The 20,900-nt window shown below is 37.7% G+C and overlaps 1 protein-coding gene across 3 annotated transcripts; it reads left to right on the top strand.

Moving 5' to 3' along the window:
* Positions 1–4,718: 4,718 nt before the first annotated feature.
* On the top strand, positions 4,719–20,064 carry LOC115695826 (E3 ubiquitin-protein ligase UPL1). Of its 3 annotated transcripts, XM_030622915.2 has the most exons (17): positions 4,719–5,091; positions 6,581–6,676; positions 6,758–6,964; positions 7,050–14,145; positions 14,254–15,017; positions 15,287–15,607; positions 15,702–15,903; positions 16,005–16,294; positions 16,444–16,736; positions 16,869–18,000; positions 18,098–18,244; positions 18,352–18,432; positions 18,560–18,785; positions 18,871–19,010; positions 19,119–19,225; positions 19,307–19,483; positions 19,596–20,064. In XM_030622915.2, the coding sequence occupies exons 1-16, from the start codon at positions 5,059–5,061 to the stop codon at positions 19,407–19,409; spliced, it is 11,238 nt and encodes a 3,745-aa protein (XP_030478775.2). In that variant the 5' UTR covers positions 4,719–5,058; the 3' UTR covers positions 19,410–19,483; positions 19,596–20,064. The 3 variants fall into 3 exon arrangements, with proteins under 3 accessions (XP_030478775.2, XP_030478774.2, XP_030478773.2); XM_030622914.2 differs by having other exon boundaries at positions 7,053–15,017; XM_030622913.2 differs by having other exon boundaries at positions 7,050–15,017.
* The last annotated feature ends 836 nt before the right edge of the window (positions 20,065–20,900 follow it).

Here is a 20,900-nt window from a genome sequence, read left to right as displayed (position 1 = left end):
AGACATAACTGGGTTAGACCTGGTATATATCACCAGGATAAACCACTGAAAGAACGTAATACATGGATTACGTATATTCACGAATAGGGTTATGCGAGCAAGGCATAACCAGGTTAGGCTCGGTAACCAGAACCGAGGTAAACCCTACTGAGGCCTTATTGTATATAGACGTGTGAGTGCAACACGTAGGTCTACGCCACGTAGACATAAATAGGCATGCGAGCGTAACATGCAAGCCTATAGCAAATAGACAAATATTGCAGTGGCACCAATAATTATGTGTTACATATTGAGATTAAGGGTTATGCGTCAAGGCATAATCAAGTTGGACTCGGTAACCAGAACCGAGATGAGCTATTCTAAGGCCTTATTGTTATTAGACGTGTGAGAGCAACACGTAGGTCTACGCCACGTAGATATAAATAGATGTGTAAGCGCAACACATAGGCCTACGCCACGTAGACATAAATAGGCATGTGAGTGTGACATGCAGGTCTGTGACATACAGACGTATATGAATGGCATTACTGTTTAGATAGCATGATGAGCATATTATATTTGTTGTGATTTATACTGTCTTGCTGGGCTTGGCTCACGGGTGCTCTACTGTGCAGGAAAGGGTAAGTCAGTGGCTGATCAACCATGAGTTTCAGGAGCAGGGCGAAGAATGTACATGTTCATGCCACTTCAGACCAAGCGGGTTATGGGTCTAAGTTTGTAATAACTTGTAATAAGTTTGTAAATATTTTTGGGATCCCAACTATTTTGAAAAGTTTAAATATATTACAAGTTTATTTTCAGTCAGTTTAATATAAAAGTTTAAATTCTACGCTATTTTAATTAGTAATCCCGATTAGGGGATTAGGGTTTCATAAGTAATTTTGGGTAGCGTGCCTAATTATTTAGGGCGTTACAAAATGAATCCCATATTGAAATATATAAAACTCAACTACTAAGTGCGGGAACTCTTATAATGTACCTAATTTGCCTGAAATCTTTTGCAAGCGATCTCATTCTTTTCATTTTTTTTTTCGAATCATAAACGAAATTGAGCTTGAGAATTCGAGAACATTATCCACATTCAACCTCAGCTTCCATGAATAAAGTCATTTCTAATAAATTGCACTCTAAAATAAAAATGCAACAAATAATCTTGGGTATGTTTGAATGAAAACAATATATAAATGGAACAGTGATTACCGTGATTATTATTATTATTATTATGTTAAGATACGCGTATTATTATTATGACTCGATTATGATCGAGATAAAGGAACAGTGATTACCGTTAAGCGAATTAAAGTCATGACGTCAATTGAAATCGTTGTTAGGTTTCCTACTACTTTTCGATATTGTCTTATTAGACAATGACAACGGTATATGGATGCTAAGTTAGGGCATCGACGTTGCCTTATTAGGGAATGAGATATATGGATGTCAGGTTAGGGCATTGGCATTGCCTTATTAGGCAATGGGATATATGGATGTCGGTTAGGGCACCGATGTTACCTTATTAGGAAAATGAGATATATGAGTGTCGGGTTAAGGCATCAGGATTGTCTTATTAAGCAACAATTAAAATGGTTACTTTACGAGGTAACAGATATAACTTGTCTTATTATTATTTTGTTTTAGATATCTGATTGTTATATACTTTCATTGTTTGCTTTTCTTGTTAAGTCTTTGTGACTGATGAGTGCTTTGTGGTGTAGGTAAGGACAAGAGAAAACTAGGGTAGCCATGAGACGATAATCTTCTCCCACAAATGTACATATCGACTTATCCAGCTTGTATGGTCGAGTTGTCAGGAGTTGTTTTTTAATTGTACCTAATGTGTATTTTGATTTACTGTTGTATATAGCATTTTTTGTAAAATTTTTGTAACAGGGGATCCCCGAAATAAATTTTTAGCGATGTCATTACTATGATCTTATTTTAGTGAAATTTTTATTATTATCACAGATTTTATTAAATAATTATTCTACTATTACTAAACTATGTTCCAAAAATCACACACGTAGTGTCCCTAAGAATTAGGGCGTTACACTTTCTTTATTGTACCAACAAAATACCTACAAATTACATAAATAGAAATAAATTAATAATAAACTTTTAAAAAATAATGGAATTTTTTCACATGACATACTATTTCTCTTTTCTTGTGGGCTATATCTTTGAATTTCCACCTTCGAATGAAAAACTATTAACCATACACAAAACATCAACTCTTTATGGTGCTATAAATCACTAACAATACTTGAAAAACGAAGCATGTAAACATCATCAAACAACAATAAATGGTAAGTTGCTACTATAAATTAGAGCCGACAAAATAGGTCATACATGATAACACGATAACATGATACTTGAAACCTGTATAAGAAAACGAGTTTAGATTTTCTTAAACAATTTTGGATTATTTTTAGGTTAACATGCCTCAAGTTGGTTAAAATGCCATAAAATTATTGAATTGGACATAAACTTCTTAGAAAAAGTTGTAAACATATCAAACTTATCATAAATATATTAATTAGTTAATTCAAATAAAACACTATTCTTTATTTAAACGGGTTACAAGTATCGTGTTAGACAACTTCTCGTAAATAAATTAAATTTTAATTTTTAACATGATTAATAAATGAGTAACATGAACACGATTCGTGATCACGAATTATCAACCTAGTAAAAATATGAACATTGCTATTGGACATCAGTGGTGCTTAACACTTATATGTGACACTTTATGGTTAGTTAGCGATATTTTCTAAAAATTATTATCTTAAATTATATGGAACCTACTACCCGTATTTCAGATGGAGGACACATATAATTCTAATATGGTTTCAGCTCAATTGCTCGAGGCCCAATCGTAAGCTCAACCAAGTTAATGGATTGGATCCATTGGCGAAGTTAAGCCTTTTGGATGTTGGACAGATGACCCGTCCAGATAAGATACACCTTCGTCATAGCGTATCTTTAGATGGCATCGGATAGATCTTCCGAATGAGTAATTAATGACCGTCCGGATATCCAGCTTCGTATCATAGTAATTTATTGGCAAATCCCACAATATCAAGACTTTATTTCCAGGATCACGTATACGATTCGCATCTTCCGAATAAGGAAATAAAATAATTGTCAATCAAATATTTATGTGTCTTTATTATCCACAAAAGTAGGACACGGTTTGAGAACTATTAATTTGATGTGGCCTCCACGTCAACAAAAGATCAAAGCTTCACGGGTTGGGCCTCACCAAATCGGCCTAATGTCATTATATTATTTGTATTTACCCCATTAGTGGATGAGAACCCTAACACTATTTAAAAATTTCAATCATGCAAAGGATTGGAATCTCATTCCTTAAGTGCTCAGAAAAAATTTAGGGTTCAAACACTTGTGTAAATTATAAGGCTTTTCAAGTCTAAACACAATAATAGTGACTCTTGTACTAAGACTCTTTAACGCTCCAACCACGTAAAAACTAGCTGGTTTTATTCATCGTCTACAATCTTTTTTTAAGCTTTATAATATTTTACTGGTTTCTAAAAATCTCATAAACATGACCTGATACTTTTTTGAAAGCAAATATAGAACCTTTATTAATTTACCAAATCAGCTAAAAGACAAGACTGTACCTCAACAGAAACATCACTCATGTTGAACATTCGATTTGGAAAATAACAAGATGCTCTAGCAAGATTATAAACAACCATGTTAGCATATCGTTTAATAAAAAATAAGAAAACATTGTTTAAACCTAAATGAAGAAAGCATAGGTAATAAATTTCAAATAACTTGTTACCAAGCAATTTGACTCCAACTCCACTTTTCGCAATGGTTAAGTTTTAATCCAGCTTAACGCTTCTTTTATACCAATTGATTTAGCCAATTCCTGAGCGCCTATACTAACAAAACTACCCGACTTAGCCATCACTAATACTCATTGAGAGTCTCAAGCGACTATACCATAACTAAACGTTGTTCGATCACGAAAAATAACGATATGACACCGAACACAGTACTAAACACCAGTACCTTTCATCATTTCTCTAAAAATAAAATAAATAATATTACAAAAATACATAATTTATCTATTTTTATTTATTTTCACCAACTTTAATTATCAACATCTTTTTCACTAACCTAAAATACATTTGAAAAAAAAATCAATTTTTTTTATTAGACAAATATACTAAATAATTATATATATAATTTGAAAAAATACATATTATTATTGTTATGTATTTTGTAAGGCTGTACATAAATTTTTGTAAACCTCCCAACCCGAACAACCCGCTCAAGCCAAACCGAGATAACTCGACGAAAAATGTAAACCGAAAACCCGACAAAAATATAACTCGTCCAATCTTTATATTGGGTGGGTTGAAAATAATATAAACCCGCCCAATCAACCCGAACTAACCCAACCAACCCAACTAAGAGAATTTTTTTTATATATATTATATAATTTATATACATATTTATAAAAATTAAAAAGTTAAAACTACTATATTTTTTTTATGATGCATGATTTGATTAGTGCTCGGTTTGGAAATGTTAATTCGACTAAATCGAAGAATTTATTGGGCGGGTTTGAATTTTTTTTTTCTTAATTGGACAGGTTGCACTTAAATTTTGTATCCCGATACCGACCGATGTACACCCTTAGTATTTTGTTCAAGTATATATGTAAAGGTTAGTCTAGTTTTTTCTGAAGTTATTAGAATTTCTCTCTCTCATACTCTTCTTCTTTCTCTCTCTCTTTGGGTCTCTGCGTGGGTCTCTCCGTGTGTTGTTTGATCCCATCAAAACCCTAATATTTCAATAATCAAACCACAAATTCATTCTCTTCTTCATCCACAATCCAATTCCACCATCCGATCATTCTCAATTTAACAAAACCCTACTTCACTCCCCCCCGAATTTTTGTCAATTTTGTTTAATCTTCACTCGCTATCTCTCTCTCTCTGCGTTTCGACCAATTCTCATTGGTTTGAGGGTTGATCGGTTCTCAATCGCTGCATTATTCTTTCGTGCAATGCTATCGGTTTCAACATGAAATTGAAACGTAGGAGGGCACTCGAAGTGGTTAGTTTTTTTTTGATTTTATTTTGTTATTTAATTAAATTAATTGATTTGATGATATCTGTGAAAATATGTGTGTATGCATGTTTGAGTGGTTATGGTTTCGTTAACCCTTTTTTGATCAGAATTTATCTTTTTTTTTTAAAGCTTCGAGGTTTATGAGTTTTGTAATAATAATAATCTAAGAAGGGTTTTTGTTTATGTTATTTATTTTGATTGTTTGATATGTGTATGCAATTAAAGTCTTTAGATTCTTTTTATTTCAATTTTGAAAATGAAGAGAAAATCTTTAGAGGAAAGTGCAATTAATTGAGTATAGATGTTGTACTGATAGAATAGATATGTGTATATATATTATGTTTTAATTTTCTAAGTACAGGCGATTTGCTGAATTAAACAAGAGTTATTTTATGCTGTTTCTCTGTTTTGCGTGGAATTTGAGTTATATATTATATAGGAGGTTGATTTTTTGTGTAAGATTATGGTTTGTAGAGAATAATAAACATGGCTTATTTTGTTCATAAGGGAAAATTAATGAGCAAGAAATATGGAGATTAATGAACAAGGAATTTAAGTATGAAGTTTTTTTAGATTGTACGGACAGATGACAATTCATGAATTGTATTTTTTAAGATTTCCATTTCCATACTTTTGGAAGTTTAGAAGAATAGAGATTTTCTTTGGACTTTGCTAACGTAGGCAAAACAAGGGCCCATAGTAGTTAGAATCAAGCCAATTGCGGTAAACATGATATAACTTGAGGCAAATTTTCTTTTAGCCAATTAATCCATGTGTGACTGTACAACTTGAGTACAATTTGGTCCAATGTGGCACTTGCAAGGACGGGCAATATGAATGTTGATTACATAGTTTTGTAGGCTTTTAACTTATATATTCAATTTTTTGGTGGTGTGGTAGTTCATTTTAGAGTCTTAATGGCTTTTTTTTTCCCTTTTTCTTTTCAGAAGGTACAATTAATCTTAATGCTGTTTTTTGTTTTGTGTTTTTTTTTACCACAAGATTAATTTGTCACAGAAAAAAAATAGACAATGTGAAATAATTGTTTTATTCGTATTATTTCATGCTACTTTACTTAAATTCTCAGCAAGACATAATAGAGCTTTTCACCATTATGATTCTCTCTAGTAGTAGTAGTTATCTTATGTTTTTTAGTTGTTGCGAGCTAAATTTCTAGTGAAGGTGAATTGTAGAGGATATTATGATTTTTTTTTTGGTTGAATAATGGAGGATATTATTAGGATATTTACGGTATGTATAATTCGTTAAGTTCTCTTTGTTAAAACTGTATTTAGAGTATTTCCCACCAGAACGAAGTACTCACCTAAAATGTTTTTTTTCTTCACTGACTTGTGTAAAATTAATTGTGTATTATATATATATTTATGTAACATAGGAAGAGCTTTCTATTCTGATTTATCTTTTCTTGTGTTGTTTCTATATAATGTGGTTTTTTTTCTTGATGTTGTTTCAGCCTCCAAAAATCAGATCTTTCATTAATAGTGTCACTGCTGTGCCACTTGAGAATATAGAAGAAACCCTTAAGGGTTTTGTTTGGGAGTTCGATAAGGTGCATTTTTTAACCTTTAACTATCACATTTTCATGGTTACTTTTATGCTGTTTGGCTCATTCGTTATCTACTTGATGCAGGGAGATTTCCATCATTGGGTTGATCTTTTCAATCACTTTGATTCCTTTTTTGAGAAGCATATTAAGTCAAGGAAAGATTTACAGATTCAGGATGATTTTATTGATTCAGATCCTCCATTCCCTAAAGAAGCTGTCCTTCAAATTCTTCGTGTAATAAGAATAGTTTTGGAGAACTGCACAAATAAGCACTTCTATAGTACTTATGAGGTATATTTTCATTGTTTTCACTTGTATTTTGGAAAGTCTCTGTTTCTCTCCTGTGCTTATGTTTATGTTTTCTCTGTTATTGCAGCAGCATCTTTCATCTCTTCTTGCTTGCACTGATGCTGATGTTGTTGAGGCTTGCTTGCAAACTTTGGCTGCGTTTCTGAAGAAAACCATTGGAAAGTACTCGATCAGAGATGCCACCCTCAATTCAAAGTTGTTTGCCCTTGCACAAGGTTGGGGAGGGAAAGATGAGGGTCTTGGATTAATTGCTTGTGCTGTACAAAAGGATTGTGATTCGGTTACTCAGGAGTTAGGTTGCACTCTTCATTTTGAGTTTTATGCACTGAATGATGCTTCAAGTGAAAATTCTTCATCACAACATCCTGGTCTACAGATAATCCATATGCCTAATGTCAATGATCGGCCGGAGACTGATCTTGAACTTCTCAACAAGTTGGTAGCAGAATACAAGGTGCCTGCTAGTTTGAGATTTTCTTTATTGACAAGGTTGCGTTATGCGAGGGCCTTTGGCTCTTTGGCTTCTCGCCAGCAGTATGCATGCATTCGTTTGTATGCTTTCATAGTTCTTGTTCAAGCAGCAGGTGATGCTGAGGACCTGGTTTCCTTCTTTAATACGGAGCCTGAGTTTGTTAATGAATTGGTTTCTTTATTGAGCTACGAAGATGCAGTACCTGAAAAAATTCGAATTTTATGTCTTCTCTCTTTGGTTGCCCTTTGTCAAGATCGAACCAGACAGCCTACTGTGTTATCTGCTGTGACATCTGGGGGTCACCGTGGTATACTATCAAGCCTAATGCAGAAGGCAATTGATTCTGTCACTAGTGATACTTCGAAGTGGTCTATTGTTTTTGCTGAAGCTCTATTGTCTCTTGTTACTGTTCTGGTTTCATCATCATCTGGTTGTTCAGCCATGCGTGAAGCAGGATTTATTCCTACTCTTTTGCCTTTGCTTAAAGATACAAACCCGCAACACTTGCATTTGGTCAGTACTGCTGTGCATATTTTGGAAGCTTTTATGGATTACAGTAACCCTGCTGCTGCATTGTTCCGAGATTTGGGAGGTTTAGATGATACTATTTCTCGCTTGAATGTGGAAGTTTCTTACGTGGAGAATGGCCCAAAGCAGCAAGTTGAAGATTCTGGTAGTAGTGGGAGGAGTGTGCAGTTAATCCCTGGTGCTTCCACTGAGCTAGATGATATGCAACCTCTTTATTCTGAAGCATTAGTTTCTTATCACAGACGATTACTAATGAAAGCTTTACTGCGTGCTATATCTCTTGGAACTTATGCCCCTGGAAATACTACACGTGTTTATGGTTCTGAGGAGAGCTTGTTGCCTCAATGCTTATGCATAATATTTAAGAGGGCTAAAGATTTTGGTGGTGGGGTTTTTTCGCTTGCAGCTACTGTTATGAGTGATTTAATTCACAAAGATCCTACTTGTTTTCCTGTACTGGATGCAGCAGGTCTTCCTTCAGCTTTTTTAGATGCTATAATGGATGGTGTTCTCTGTTCTACAGAAGCCATAACCTGCATACCCCAGTGTTTAGATGCCCTTTGCCTAAATAATAATGGTCTCCAGGCTGTGAAAGATCGGAATGCTTTAAGGTGCTTTGTGAAAATATTTACTTCTAGGACCTTTCTGCGGGCCCTCACCAGTGATACCCCAGGTTCTTTGTCCAGTGGATTGGATGAACTAATGCGCCACGCTGCTTCATTGCGTGGGCCTGGGGTGGAGATGTTGATTGAGATCTTAACTGCCATTTCAAAAATTGGAAATGGGCTTGATGTTTCCAGCGTGTCAAGTGATCCATCCAGCTCGGCTCCTGTTCCTATGGAAACTGATGGAGATGAAAGAACTGTTGCTGCTTCAGATGATAAGGAATCACCCAAGATGGATAGTTCAGAGCAGACTACTGAAGCATCTTCTGATTCTTCACAAGTGAACGTGGAATCATTCCTTCCTGATTGTGTAAATAATGCTGCACGCCTCCTTGAAACAATACTTCAGAATGCTGACACATGTCGTATATTCATTGAGAAGAAAGGGATAGAAGCTGTATTGCAGTTATTTACTTTGCCTTTGATGCCTCTGTCAGTGTCAGTTGGGCAGAGCATTTCTGTTGCATTTAAGAACTTTTCACCACAGCATTCGGCTTCTCTAGCTCGAGCCGTATGTTCTTTTTTGAGAGAGTATCTGAAGTCGACAAATGAACTCTTAGTTTCTGTTGGGGGGGCTCGACTTTCCTCAGTTGAATCCACAAAGCAAACACAAATCTTAAGATGTCTTTCTAGTCTTGAAAGTATCTTGTCTCTGTCTAACTTTTTGTTGAAGGGGACTACTACTGTGGTCTCTGAATTGGGCACTGCTGATGCTGATGTATTGAAAGAGCTAGGGAGCACATATAGGGAGGTTGTTTGGCAAGTTTCTATGTGTAATGATATCAAGGCTGATGAAAAGAGCACTGTTGATCAAGAGCCTGAAAATGCAGAGGCAGCTCCGTCTAATGCTGCTGCTGGTGGTGGTAGGGAGAGTGATGATGATGCTAATATTCCTGTGGTGAGATATATGAACTTAGTTTCTATGAGGAATGGCTCTCAGTCTTTGTGGGGTGGTGAACGTGAATTTCTTTCAGTTTTTCGGTCTGGTGAAAATCTGCATCGTCGTACTCGGCATGGGTTGACTCGTATTCGGGGTGGAAGGGCTGCCCGTCATCTAGAGGCATTAAACATCGATTCTGAAGCTTCTTTTAATGTTTCAGAAACCCCTTCACAGGATTTGAAAAAGAAAAGTCCTGATGTTTTATTGCTTGAAATTCTTAACAAGCTGGCTTCCACTGTGCGTTCTTTCTTCACTGCTCTTGTCAAGGGTTTCACATCTCCAAATCGTCGTAGAACTGACTCAGGTTCTATGAGTTCAGCATCAAAGACTCTTGGAACTGCACTTGCAAAAGTTTTCCTTGAGGCTCTTAATTTTTCTGGTCATTCTACTCCAGCTGGGCCTGATACTTCACTCTCCGTGAAGTGCCGATATCTTGGAAAGGTTGTGGATGACATGGCTGCCCTCACATTTGACAGTAGACGACGCACTTGTTATACTACAATGGTCAATAATTTTTATGTCCATGGGACCTTTAAGGAGCTGCTTACAACATTTGAAGCTACTAGCCAGCTTTTATGGAATTTACCCTTGTCTATGCCAACATCAGCAACGACCAGCAAAGAAAAGACTGGTGAAGGAAGTCAATTATCCCACAGTACATGGCTGCTTGACACTTTACAAAACTATTGCAGATTGCTTGAGTATTTTGTAAATTCTTCTTTACTGTTATCTCCAACTGCTGCATCTCAAGCGCTGCTTCTTGTTCAGCCAGTCGCTGTTGGACTGTCAATTGGACTTTTTCCTGTACCAAGGGACCCTGAAGTTTTTGTTCGAATGCTGCAATCTCAGGTTCTGGATGCTATACTTCCTGTATGGAACAACCCCATGTTCCCTAGTTGTACTCCTGGGTTTATTGCTTCTATTGTTTCACTTGTTACACATGTATATTCTGGTGTTGGAGATGTGAAGCGGAATCGCAATGGGGCTGGTGGAAATGCAAATGTACGCCTCATGCCCCCACCACTTGATGAAACTACAATTGCCACTATTGTTGAAATGGGCTTTTCAAGGGCAAGGGCAGAGGAAGCACTCAGGCGGGTGGAAACAAATAGTGTTGAAATGGCCATGGAATGGCTTTTCAGTCACCCTGAGGATCCTGTACTAGAGGATGATGATCTGGCTCGAGCACTCGCTCTTTCACTGGGGAGTTCATCTGAAACATCCAAAGTTGATAGTGTTGACAAGTCTGTTGATGTGATAGCGGAAGAGGGTAGTGTGAAAGCACCTCCAGTTGACGACATTCTTACTGCATCAGTTAGGCTGTTTCAAAGTAGTGACACAATGGCATTCCCATTGACAGATTTGCTTGTGACTCTCTGCAATCGTAACAAAGGTGAAGACCGCCCAAAAGTCGCAGCTTATTTGGTTCAGCAACTAAAGCTTTGCCCGCTGGATTTTTCCAAAGATACAAATGCATTGAGTATGTTATCACATATAATCGCGTTGCTTCTTTTTGAGGATGCAAATATGAGAGAAATTGCTGCACAAAATGGCATTGTATCTGCTGCAATAGAAATCCTGTTGAGCTTCAAGGATAAAATTAAGTCTGGTAATGATCTTGTTATCCCAAAGTGTGTCAGTGCTTTACTACTTATATTGGATAACATGCTGCAATCCCGACCCAAAATCTCGTCTGACAGTACTGAAGGAGCTCCTACAAGCACTGAATTATCTGGAGACCAAGTTTCCCTGTCATCTGCTACTGGTACAGATAAAAAATCGGTTTCAGATGCCAATGAAAAAGAATCAAGCCCGTCATTTGAGAATATTTTGGGGAAATCTACAGGTTATTTGTCTGATGAAGAGAGTCATAAGGTGTTGCTAGTTGCCTGTGACTTGATAAATCAGCATGTTCCAGCTGTGATTATGCAGGCTGTTTTGCAGTTGTGTGCCCGCTTGACAAAAACTCATACTCTAGCTTTGCAATTCCTTGAAAATGGAGGTCTTGCTGCTCTTTTTAGTCTTCCAAGAAGCTGTTTTTTCCCTGGATATGACACTGTTGCTTCTGCTATTGTTCGACATCTCCTCGAGGATCCACAAACATTGCAAACAGCTATGGAATGGGAGATACGGCAAAGCTTGACTGGTAACAGGCATTCTGGACGTGTCTCTGCAAGAACTTTTTTGACGTCAATGGCACCAGTTATTTCTAGAGATCCCGAAGTTTTTTTGAAAGCTGCAGCTGCAGTTTGTCAGATGGAGACATCAGGTGGTAGGGCTATTGTTGTGTTAACAAAGGAAAAAGATAAGGAAAAAGAGAAACCAAAAGCAACAGCTGCTGAAGCTGGGTTGTCCTCTAATGATGGTGTTCGGATCTCAGAAAATAAGACAAATGATGGATCAGTCAAGTGCTCCAAAGGACATAAAAAGATTCCAGCTAATCTTACTCAAGTAATTGATCAGCTGCTTGAGATTGTCTTGAAATTCCCTTTATCCGCAAGTCAGGATGAAGGCTCCAGTAACTCATCTTTTATGGAGATTGATGGACCTTCTTCGAAGGTTAAGGGTAAATCAAAGGTTGACGAGACAAAGAAAACTGATTCTGAATCTGAAAGATCTGCTGGTCTGGCTAAGGTGACCTTTGTTCTCAAGTTATTGAGTGATATTCTTCTAATGTATGTACATGCAGTCGGGGTTATTCTTAAACGAGATTTGGAGATGTCTCAGCTCCGGTCATCTAGTCAAGCTGATAGTCCTGGATATGGTGGGATACTCCATCATGTTTTACATCGCCTGCTTCCTATCACCATTGATAAATCTGCAGGACCTGATGAGTGGAGAGAAAAGTTGTCTGAAAAAGCTTCTTGGTTTTTGGTAGTTCTTTCCGGCCGTTCCGGTGAAGGTCGTAGACGGGTGATTAGTGAACTTGTGAAAGCTTTATCCTCTTTCTCAATGTCGGAGGGTAGCTCTGCAACTACTGTTTTATTACCAGATAAAAAGGTCTATGGGTTTATTGATCTGGTTTATTCTATTTTGTCAAAAAATTCATCCTCGAGTAACTTACCTGGTTCTGGTTGTTCTCCGGACATAGCAAAGAGTATGATTGATGGGGGCATGGTTCCATGTTTAACTAGTATTCTTCAGGTGATTGATTTGGACCATCCTGATGCTCCCAAAGCTGTCAATCTCATACTCAAGGCTTTAGAAAGCTTAACGAGAGCTGCAAATGCTAGTGAGCAGATTTTGAAATCTGATGGGTTGAGTAAGAAGAAGTCCACTGGGTTGCATGAGAGGTTTGATGATCAGTTAGCTGCACCATCAGCTGAGAATGTGGAACGTAATCATGATGCAAGCAGTGAACAAGCCAGAGATGTAAATGAAAATGAGCAGCACAATCAAGAAACTTCTCAAGGTGAAGGTGACCATCGTGCAAATGCAGATCAGTCTGGGGAACAAGAAATGAGGATAGAAGTTGATGAACCTATTGCCACCGATGCTCAAGTGGATCTAGGGATGGATTTTATGCGTGAAGAGATGGAAGAAGGTAATGTTTTACAGAATACAGATGAAATAGAGATGGCTTTTCATGTTGAGAATACGGGTGATGATGAAATGGGTGATGAAGATGATGACATGGGTGATGATGGTGAGGATGATGAGGATGACGATGAAGCGGAAGACGAAGATGAAGATATAGTGGAAGATGGTGGTGGTATGCTGTCGCTGGCTGATACTGATGGAGAAGATCATGAAGATGCTGGTTTGGGAGATGATTACACAGAAGAAATGATTGATGAAGAAGATGACGATGATTTTCATGAGAACCGTGTCATAGAGGTAAGGTGGAGAGAAGCCCTTGATGGGCTTGATCATTTACAGGTACTTGGGCAACCTGGAGGTCCAGGTGGTCTTATTGATGTAACAGCCGAACCTTTTGAAGGAGTGAATGTAGATGATCTATTTGGTCTCAGAAGGCCAATTGGTTTCGAACGTCGTCGTCAAACGGGTAGATCTTCCTTTGAGAGATCTGGTACAGAGAATGGTTTCCAACATCCTCTCTTGTCACGACCATCTCAATCTGGGGATCTAGTTTCAATGTGGTCAGCAGGTGCAAACCCATCTCGTGATTTAGAAGCTCTGTCATCAGGGAGCTTTGATGTAGCTCATTTCTACATGTTCGATACTCCTGTTCTTCCGTTTGATCATGTTCCAAGCAGTCTACTTGGTGAACGTTTGGGGGGTGGTGTAGCACCACCTCCTTTGACTGATTATTCTGTAGGAATGGACTCATTGCAGTTGCCTGGACGAAGAGGGCCAGGAGATAGTCGGTGGACTGATGACGGGCAGCCACCGGCAAGTGCTAATGCAGCTGCTATTGCACAGGCTGTGGAGGAGCAGTTCATATCCCACATGCGCAGTATTTCCCCAGCTGATAATTCTGATGAAAGGCAAATGGCCCAGGTTTCGGCAGGTTTGGAGAGACAATCAGATGCCCCTTCATCAAATGATAGTCAAATAGCAGTAGAGCGTGAAAACAGCAGCAGCCTACAAAGTGAAGGTCAGCTTCAAGATGGTGGTGATCAAACCACACACGAACTAGTAAATTCAGTGGCTGAAATTGCTCCCAATGAACATGTAAATTTAGAATCTGTTGATGAACTTGCAGGGGAATGTCAGCAACCACCTGAGCCTATGATGATTCAACAACCTTCCCTGAATGGTACCCCGAATAGTCATGAAAGTATGGAGCTTGGTGAGTTGAATACTGCTGTTAGTGAACAAGCTGCAACAGTTCCAGGGTTCGTGGAATTGACTACAAATGTTAGTGCTGAGCAACTACCAGGAGGGGGCTCTGAAGTGTCTCGTGATGTTTCGGTGCAGACTGTGGGTTGTGAGACATCTTCTAGATCAGATGGTCAGGCTAATGCTTCGGTGGATTCTGGTTTGGATTTACCTGATCCCTCTGATAACAACACTTCTGTAATGCCACAAAATGACGATGTTGACATGAATAATACTGATGCTGAAAGAAATGAAAATGGTGAAGCTGGGGCTTCTCCCGAGCAAGGTACAGCCGAGCCGTCAACAGTGCAGAACTCAGAAGCTAACCAGGCCGACCAAGCTAATGCTAGTAATGATGCTGCTGGTGCAAATGCAATTGATCCCACCTTCCTTGAGGCACTACCTGAAGATTTGCGAGCAGAAGTTCTGGCTTCCCAGCAAGCTCAATCCGTTCAGCCTCCAGCATATGCACCTCCTTCTGCTGATGATATAGACCCTGAGTTCTTGGCTGCTCTTCCTCCAGATATCCAAGCTGAAGTTTTGGCCCAACAACGAGCACAGAGGATTGCACAACAGGCCGAAGGACAACCTGTTGACATGGACAATGCTTCTATCATTGCCACTTTTCCTGCTGATCTACGTGAAGAGGTTTGCATCTGCATTTTTCTTGTCTTCTTTTTTAGTTCTCTTCTTCTTGCCACTTCTGCTGATCTACGGATGTATCTGCAAACTTACTTCTCCTTCTATTCTATATCTTTTAATTTTTTTACTACTTTTTTCTTTTTTAAAAAAATAAAAATAAATACTGGACCGTTTTCTCTCTTAATATAATTTTATATTAATCATATATTCATTGATTTTTGTCTGAGGGCTGTGCTCTCTGTTCTTATGACTAATTCATATAATGTCTGCTCCAGGTTCTTCTGACTTCTTCAGATGCAGTCTTGTCTGCATTGCCTTCTCCATTACTTGCTGAAGCACAAATGTTAAGGGATAGAGCAATGAGTCATTACCAAGCTCGTAGTAGCCTTTTTGGAAGCAGCCATAGAATGAATAATAGAAGAAATGGATTGGGTTTTGACCGACAGAGTGTAATGGATAGGGGGGTTGGAGTGTCTATTGGCCGAAGAGCAGTGTCTAGTGTGGTCGATAGCTTGAAGGGGAAGGAGATTGAAGGCGAGCCGCTTCTAGATGCCAATGCATTGAAGGCCTTGATCAGGCTTTTAAGATTAGCACAGGTATTTATGGTTAATTAGATAAATATAATAACTTTATTAGAGGCACAAGGACTGTTTGCTGATATGATTATTGTGTAATGTTTTCTATGGCCAGCCTCTTGGTAAAGGCCTTTTGCAGAGACTCCTGTTGAACCTTTGTGCTCATAGTGTTACAAGAGCAATTCTTCTCCACTTTTTGCTCGACATGATCAAGCCAGAGTCTGAGGGCTCAGTCGGTGAATTAGCAACAGTGAATTCCCAGAGGCTTTATGGTTGTCATTCAAATGTTGTTTATGGTCGATCTCAGTTATTGGATGGTAATACCTAAATTTGATCGACTCAAAGTCCCTTTAATTCTCTTTTGGGGCTCAATTGTTGATTGATTAATTACAAATGGCTTTTTTTTTTCCTATAACAGGTCTTCCTCCTCTGGTGTTGCAACGAATTCTTGAGATTTTGAATTATTTGGCCTCGAACCATTCACCTGTTGCGAATATGTTATTTTACTTTGACCGTCAAAATGTCTCAGAAGCATTAAGTACATCAAATGTGGAGAACAAGAAGGACAAAGGGAAGGAGAAAGTTGAAGAAGGGGAGTTATCGGTGAAGTCTACTCAAACCATCCAGGATGGTGATATTCCTTTGATATTGTTCTTGAAGCTCTTGAACCAACCTCTTTTCTTGCAGAGCAGTACTCATCTTGAACAGGTAGAATGGAGTTCTGTTTTTTGTTTTTACGAATATTTTTCCTGAACCATGTACATTTATCAGCATTGAAATATTTACAGTTATGCTATGCTGCGTAATCACACATTATATGGAGGTGTAAGAAATCTATTTGTTATGTTGTTGTGCAGGTTATGAAGCTGCTGCAAGAGATTGTTCATATAGCAGCAACGAAATTGGAGTTTCAATCTAAATTAGAGAGGGAAACTAAAAAAGCTGCAAGTTTGGCAACAACTAATGAGCCTTCTGAAGATGCTGAGAAAGCTCCTACTGTATCAGAGCCAGAGTCCAAACCAGAAGATAAACCTGTTGGTACTGAATCATCTTCATCATCTGGAAGTAAGAGAATGGAGACTTATAACATCTTCTTGCAGTTACCGCAATCTGATCTACGCAATCTTTGCAGCCTTCTTGGTCATGAGGGGTATGTTATTATCTTTTTCTCTGTTATTTGTTGTTTAATTGACATCAATTGTTTTGTTCTCGCTCTTTCTTTGGTCTTGATCTAGTGTATAGACGGAAACCTTTGTGTGACCTGTGTTTTTACTTTGCTTAGGCTCTCGGATGATGTTTACAAGATTGCTGGTAATGTGCTGAAAGAGTTAGCATCAGTTGCTGTGCCGCATAGGAAGTTCTTTACAACAGAGCTTTCAAACCTAGCCAATGGTTTGAGCAGTTCAGCAGTTAGTGAGCTTGTTACACTTCGTAATACACAGATGCTTGGGTTGAGTGCTTGTTCCATGGCTGGAGCTGCAATTTTACGTGTATTACAGGCACTTAGCTCGCTCACTATACCTGGTGAAAATGAGATTTCAGGACAGGAAGGTGAAGATGGAGAGCAGCAGGAGGAGCATGCGATGATGTGGAAGTTAAATGTTGCACTTGAACCGTTGTGGCAAGAATTGAGTGAATGTATAAGTGCAACCGAGATGCAACTGGGTCAGAACTCCCTTTGTCCACCGATGTCAAATATAAATGCTGGGGAGCATGTACAGGGGCCCTCTTCCTCTTCTCCTCTCCCACCTGGAACTCAGAGACTTCTTCCTTTTATTGAGGCATTCTTCGTCTTGTGTGAAAAACTTCAAGCAAATCAAGCTACTACCTTGCAAGATCAGGATGTGACTGCAAGAGAAGTCAAAGAGTCAGCTGGAACCTCAGATTCATCGACTGTCATTTGTAGTGGGGATCTTCAGAGGAAGCAAGATGGTACTGTCACATTTACGAAGTTTGCAGAGAAGCATCGACGTCTTCTTAATGCCTTTATTAGACAGAACCCAAGTTTAGTTGAGAAATCACTTTCAATGATGTTAAAGGCACCAAGGCTTATCGATTTTGATAATAAAAGAGCATATTTCCGCTCTAGGATTAGGCAACAGCACGAGCATCACCTCTCTGGTCCACTAAGGATAAGTGTTCGGAGGGCTTATGTTTTGGAAGACTCCTATAATCAGTTGCGCATGCGACCCAATCAGGACCTGAAAGGCCGACTTAATGTGCAATTTCAAGGCGAAGAGGGTATCGATGCTGGTGGTCTGACCAGAGAATGGTATCAGTTGCTGTCTCGGGTTATATTTGACAAAGGTGCTTTGCTTTTCACCACAGTAGGAAACAATGCAACTTTCCAGCCAAACCCTAATTCTGTCTTCCAGACTGAACATCTTTCTTACTTCAAGTTTGTGGGCCGTGTGGTAATTCTCTTTACTTTCGGGTGTTAAAATTCTTATTCTACTTTACTTCTTTTTTAGTCTAATCATATATATTGGGCTTGTGGTCTGATTTATGCAGGTTGCAAAGGCACTGTTTGACGGGCAACTGCTGGATGTCTATTTCACTCGATCTTTCTACAAACACATACTTGGTGTGAAGGTGACTTACCATGATATTGAAGCCGTTGATCCCGATTACTACAAGAATTTGAAGTGGATGTTAGAGGTTAGTAGCTTTTTAAATGACATACAGTCAAATATGCTGTGATGTTTGATATTATGATGTTATGAGTATATGAATTAACACACTTGCCCACTTTGTCTGTTCTATAGAATGATGTCAATGACATTCTCGACCTGACGTTTAGCATGGACGCTGATGAAGAAAAACACATTCTCTATGAGAAAAACCAGGTACATTCCTTGTAATGTTTGATTTGTAGCTTAAGAACTTCCATTAAGTAGCCTTGTTTGAAGTTCTAACATTTCCAAATTCCGAGAATTTGACTAATTCCGAACTTTGTTTTTCTCTTTAAAATAGGTCACTGATTATGAACTCAAACCTGGAGGAAGAAATATAAGGGTCACAGAAGAAACTAAACACGAGTACGTGGATCTCGTTGCTGATCACATATTGACCAATGCTATTCGTCCTCAAATTAATGCCTTTTTAGAAGGTTTCAATGAATTGGTCCCAAGAGATCTTATCTCTATTTTCAACGATAAAGAATTGGAGCTACTTATCAGTGGTCTTCCCGAAATCGACTGTGAGTGTTTCTTATAGCTAAATTATTTTTCCCAACTTACTGAATCTGTTCTTCGGGTTTCTAAATTGTCTTGTTCTCCTCGCAGTGGAAGATTTGAAAGCCAACACCGAGTACACCGGTTACACAGCAGCATCAAGTGTTGTTCAATGGTTTTGGGAGGTAGTGAAAGGTTTCAACAAGGAAGACATGGCTAGACTTCTACAATTTGTAACTGGAACATCAAAGGTAATAATTATTTATTTATTTTTTCCATTAAGCAATATCTAATCATAATCTTTTTACGATTAGGTTGATTCTGAAAAACCTCTTTATCTTCTTTCGACTCGTTTTCAGGTTCCTTTAGAAGGTTTCAGGGCTTTGCAAGGTATTTCGGGTCCTCAGAGGTTTCAAATCCACAAAGCATACGGTGCTCCTGACCGACTGCCCTCTGCTCATACATGGTTAGTCTAATCATAATTCAGATTCCGATTTCATGTCTTGATTAATGTTTTTACTAATGCATACATCTTTTTCATTCTTAGCTTCAATCAATTAGACCTCCCAGAGTATACCACAAAGGATCAACTTCACGAACGATTGCTACTTGCCATTCACGAAGGAAGCGAAGGGTTCGGTTTCGGTTAAAGTGTTATTTCTGCAGAGACATTATTGTTAGCCCAGCAAACTTGCAATCTACTATTCTAAGTTCCCATGTACATGTAAGTGAGACAAACCACCATTTCATTTTCCTTTTCGATCTTCATTTTTCATCGCCATTGTGGATTCGAAGTTCGAACCATTGTTTACCCTTTTCGTACTTGTGTGTTGCAGACAGATAGAACAAATGGTCTCGGAGCGGAGCAGGGTATTTTTTTCAGACGTTCTCCGTCATCAAAAATTTGATTTCGAAAATGGATTCTTGGGATGCTGGGTGAACAATGCTTCTTTTTTTGTAGAGACATCGTCGTCGTTTAATTTTTCGGTTTAGGGATCGCTCGATCGATCGTGAAAAATGGCTTTTGGGAGGATTACTTAATTATTCTTTTTTCCTTTTTTTTTTCTCCTAGCTATATCTCAAATGATTTATGAGGGCCATACACAAATTTACAATTGGTATCTCTATGCTTTTTTTTTTTACTGTTCATATTATTAGATTTTCTATTAGTTTTTATCTATTATTCTCTTCTATCTTTTGGCCAAACAGCCTCATTTTACTCAGTTTATCTTTTTATTATGTTATTATTTTCATGTGAATCTCCAAAAGCTTAGTCTTGTATATGCAATTCAAGGTAATTCTACATATAATTCTATCTTCTACCTCAATTATTTAATCAATTTTACTATAACAAGATTCTCTCTCTCTCTCTCTCTCTCTATCTCTCTCTATTAATATAATATTGGGATTTTTCACTAATGGAAGACAAGTTGGTCTATTCTTGTCACATCTCTTAAGATCAAAAGTTTCTCAAAATTGATATCAAAATTGAGCACCAATGAAATCTTTTTGCTACTTCAAAAGGGTTCTAAATATTTTAAGGAAAGAAAGAAAATGCACTTACATTTCAAGAGAAGGATCAACTTTGTCTCTTCGTTATGTTTTTTTGTCATTCTTATGCTGATTAATTATTAAATTTAGAGATAAAGCTTTTCAATGTTAAACCAAAATTTTTATTGAAGAAAGTAATTTTATTAGGATTTTTTGGTCATCTAATTTTGCAGCCTATAATATGGTTAAGTGTGCGTTTGTTTTCCTATCTATAAAGTGTGTTTTTTTTTTTGAAATGGGAGGGTTGAGTAAAGAGTGTAGTGAAAGATTTTGGTTAGATTAATGAATATATCAAGGGTTGATGTAATGAATGGTAGTAATGTAAACTATTTTTTATATTATTTAATTAATTTGTTTATTACTTTAGATTTGCAAATTTAGTTTGATTGTGATTAACTTTTGATCATTATACACATAAAATTAGTGTGGCAGACAGAATCTAGCAAGTTTAAAATTTTATGATAAACTTGTTAGTTATTATTGACTTTCTTATATTTATTTATATTCTCCTCCATCATCGTTGCTTTTTTATGTTTTAAACTCTTATTTTTTTTCTACTTTTTTCTTTAAAATATTTGTATGTGAATTTT

This window comes from Cannabis sativa, chromosome 6 (genome assembly GCF_029168945.1).
Source record: "Cannabis sativa cultivar Pink pepper isolate KNU-18-1 chromosome 6, ASM2916894v1, whole genome shotgun sequence".
NCBI lineage: Eukaryota > Viridiplantae > Streptophyta > Magnoliopsida > Rosales > Cannabaceae > Cannabis > Cannabis sativa.
The sequence above is the reverse complement of the archived record's forward strand: the minus strand, read 5'-3'. Positions and strand labels throughout refer to the sequence as shown.

What these genes read in the sequence shown, in the direction of transcription:
- LOC115695826 (XM_030622913.2), top strand. Translation starts at nt 5,059, where the DNA reads ATGAAATTGAAACGTAGGAGGGCACTCGAAGTG. An exon ending in ATTTGAAGTGGATGTTAGAG is followed by an intron (nt 18,245 to 18,351) that starts GTTAGTAGCTTT and finishes TCTGTTCTATAG; the next exon opens with AATGATGTCAATGACATTCT. An exon ending in CTGCCCTCTGCTCATACATG is followed by an intron (nt 19,226 to 19,306) that starts GTTAGTCTAATC and finishes TTTCATTCTTAG; the next exon opens with CTTCAATCAATTAGACCTCC.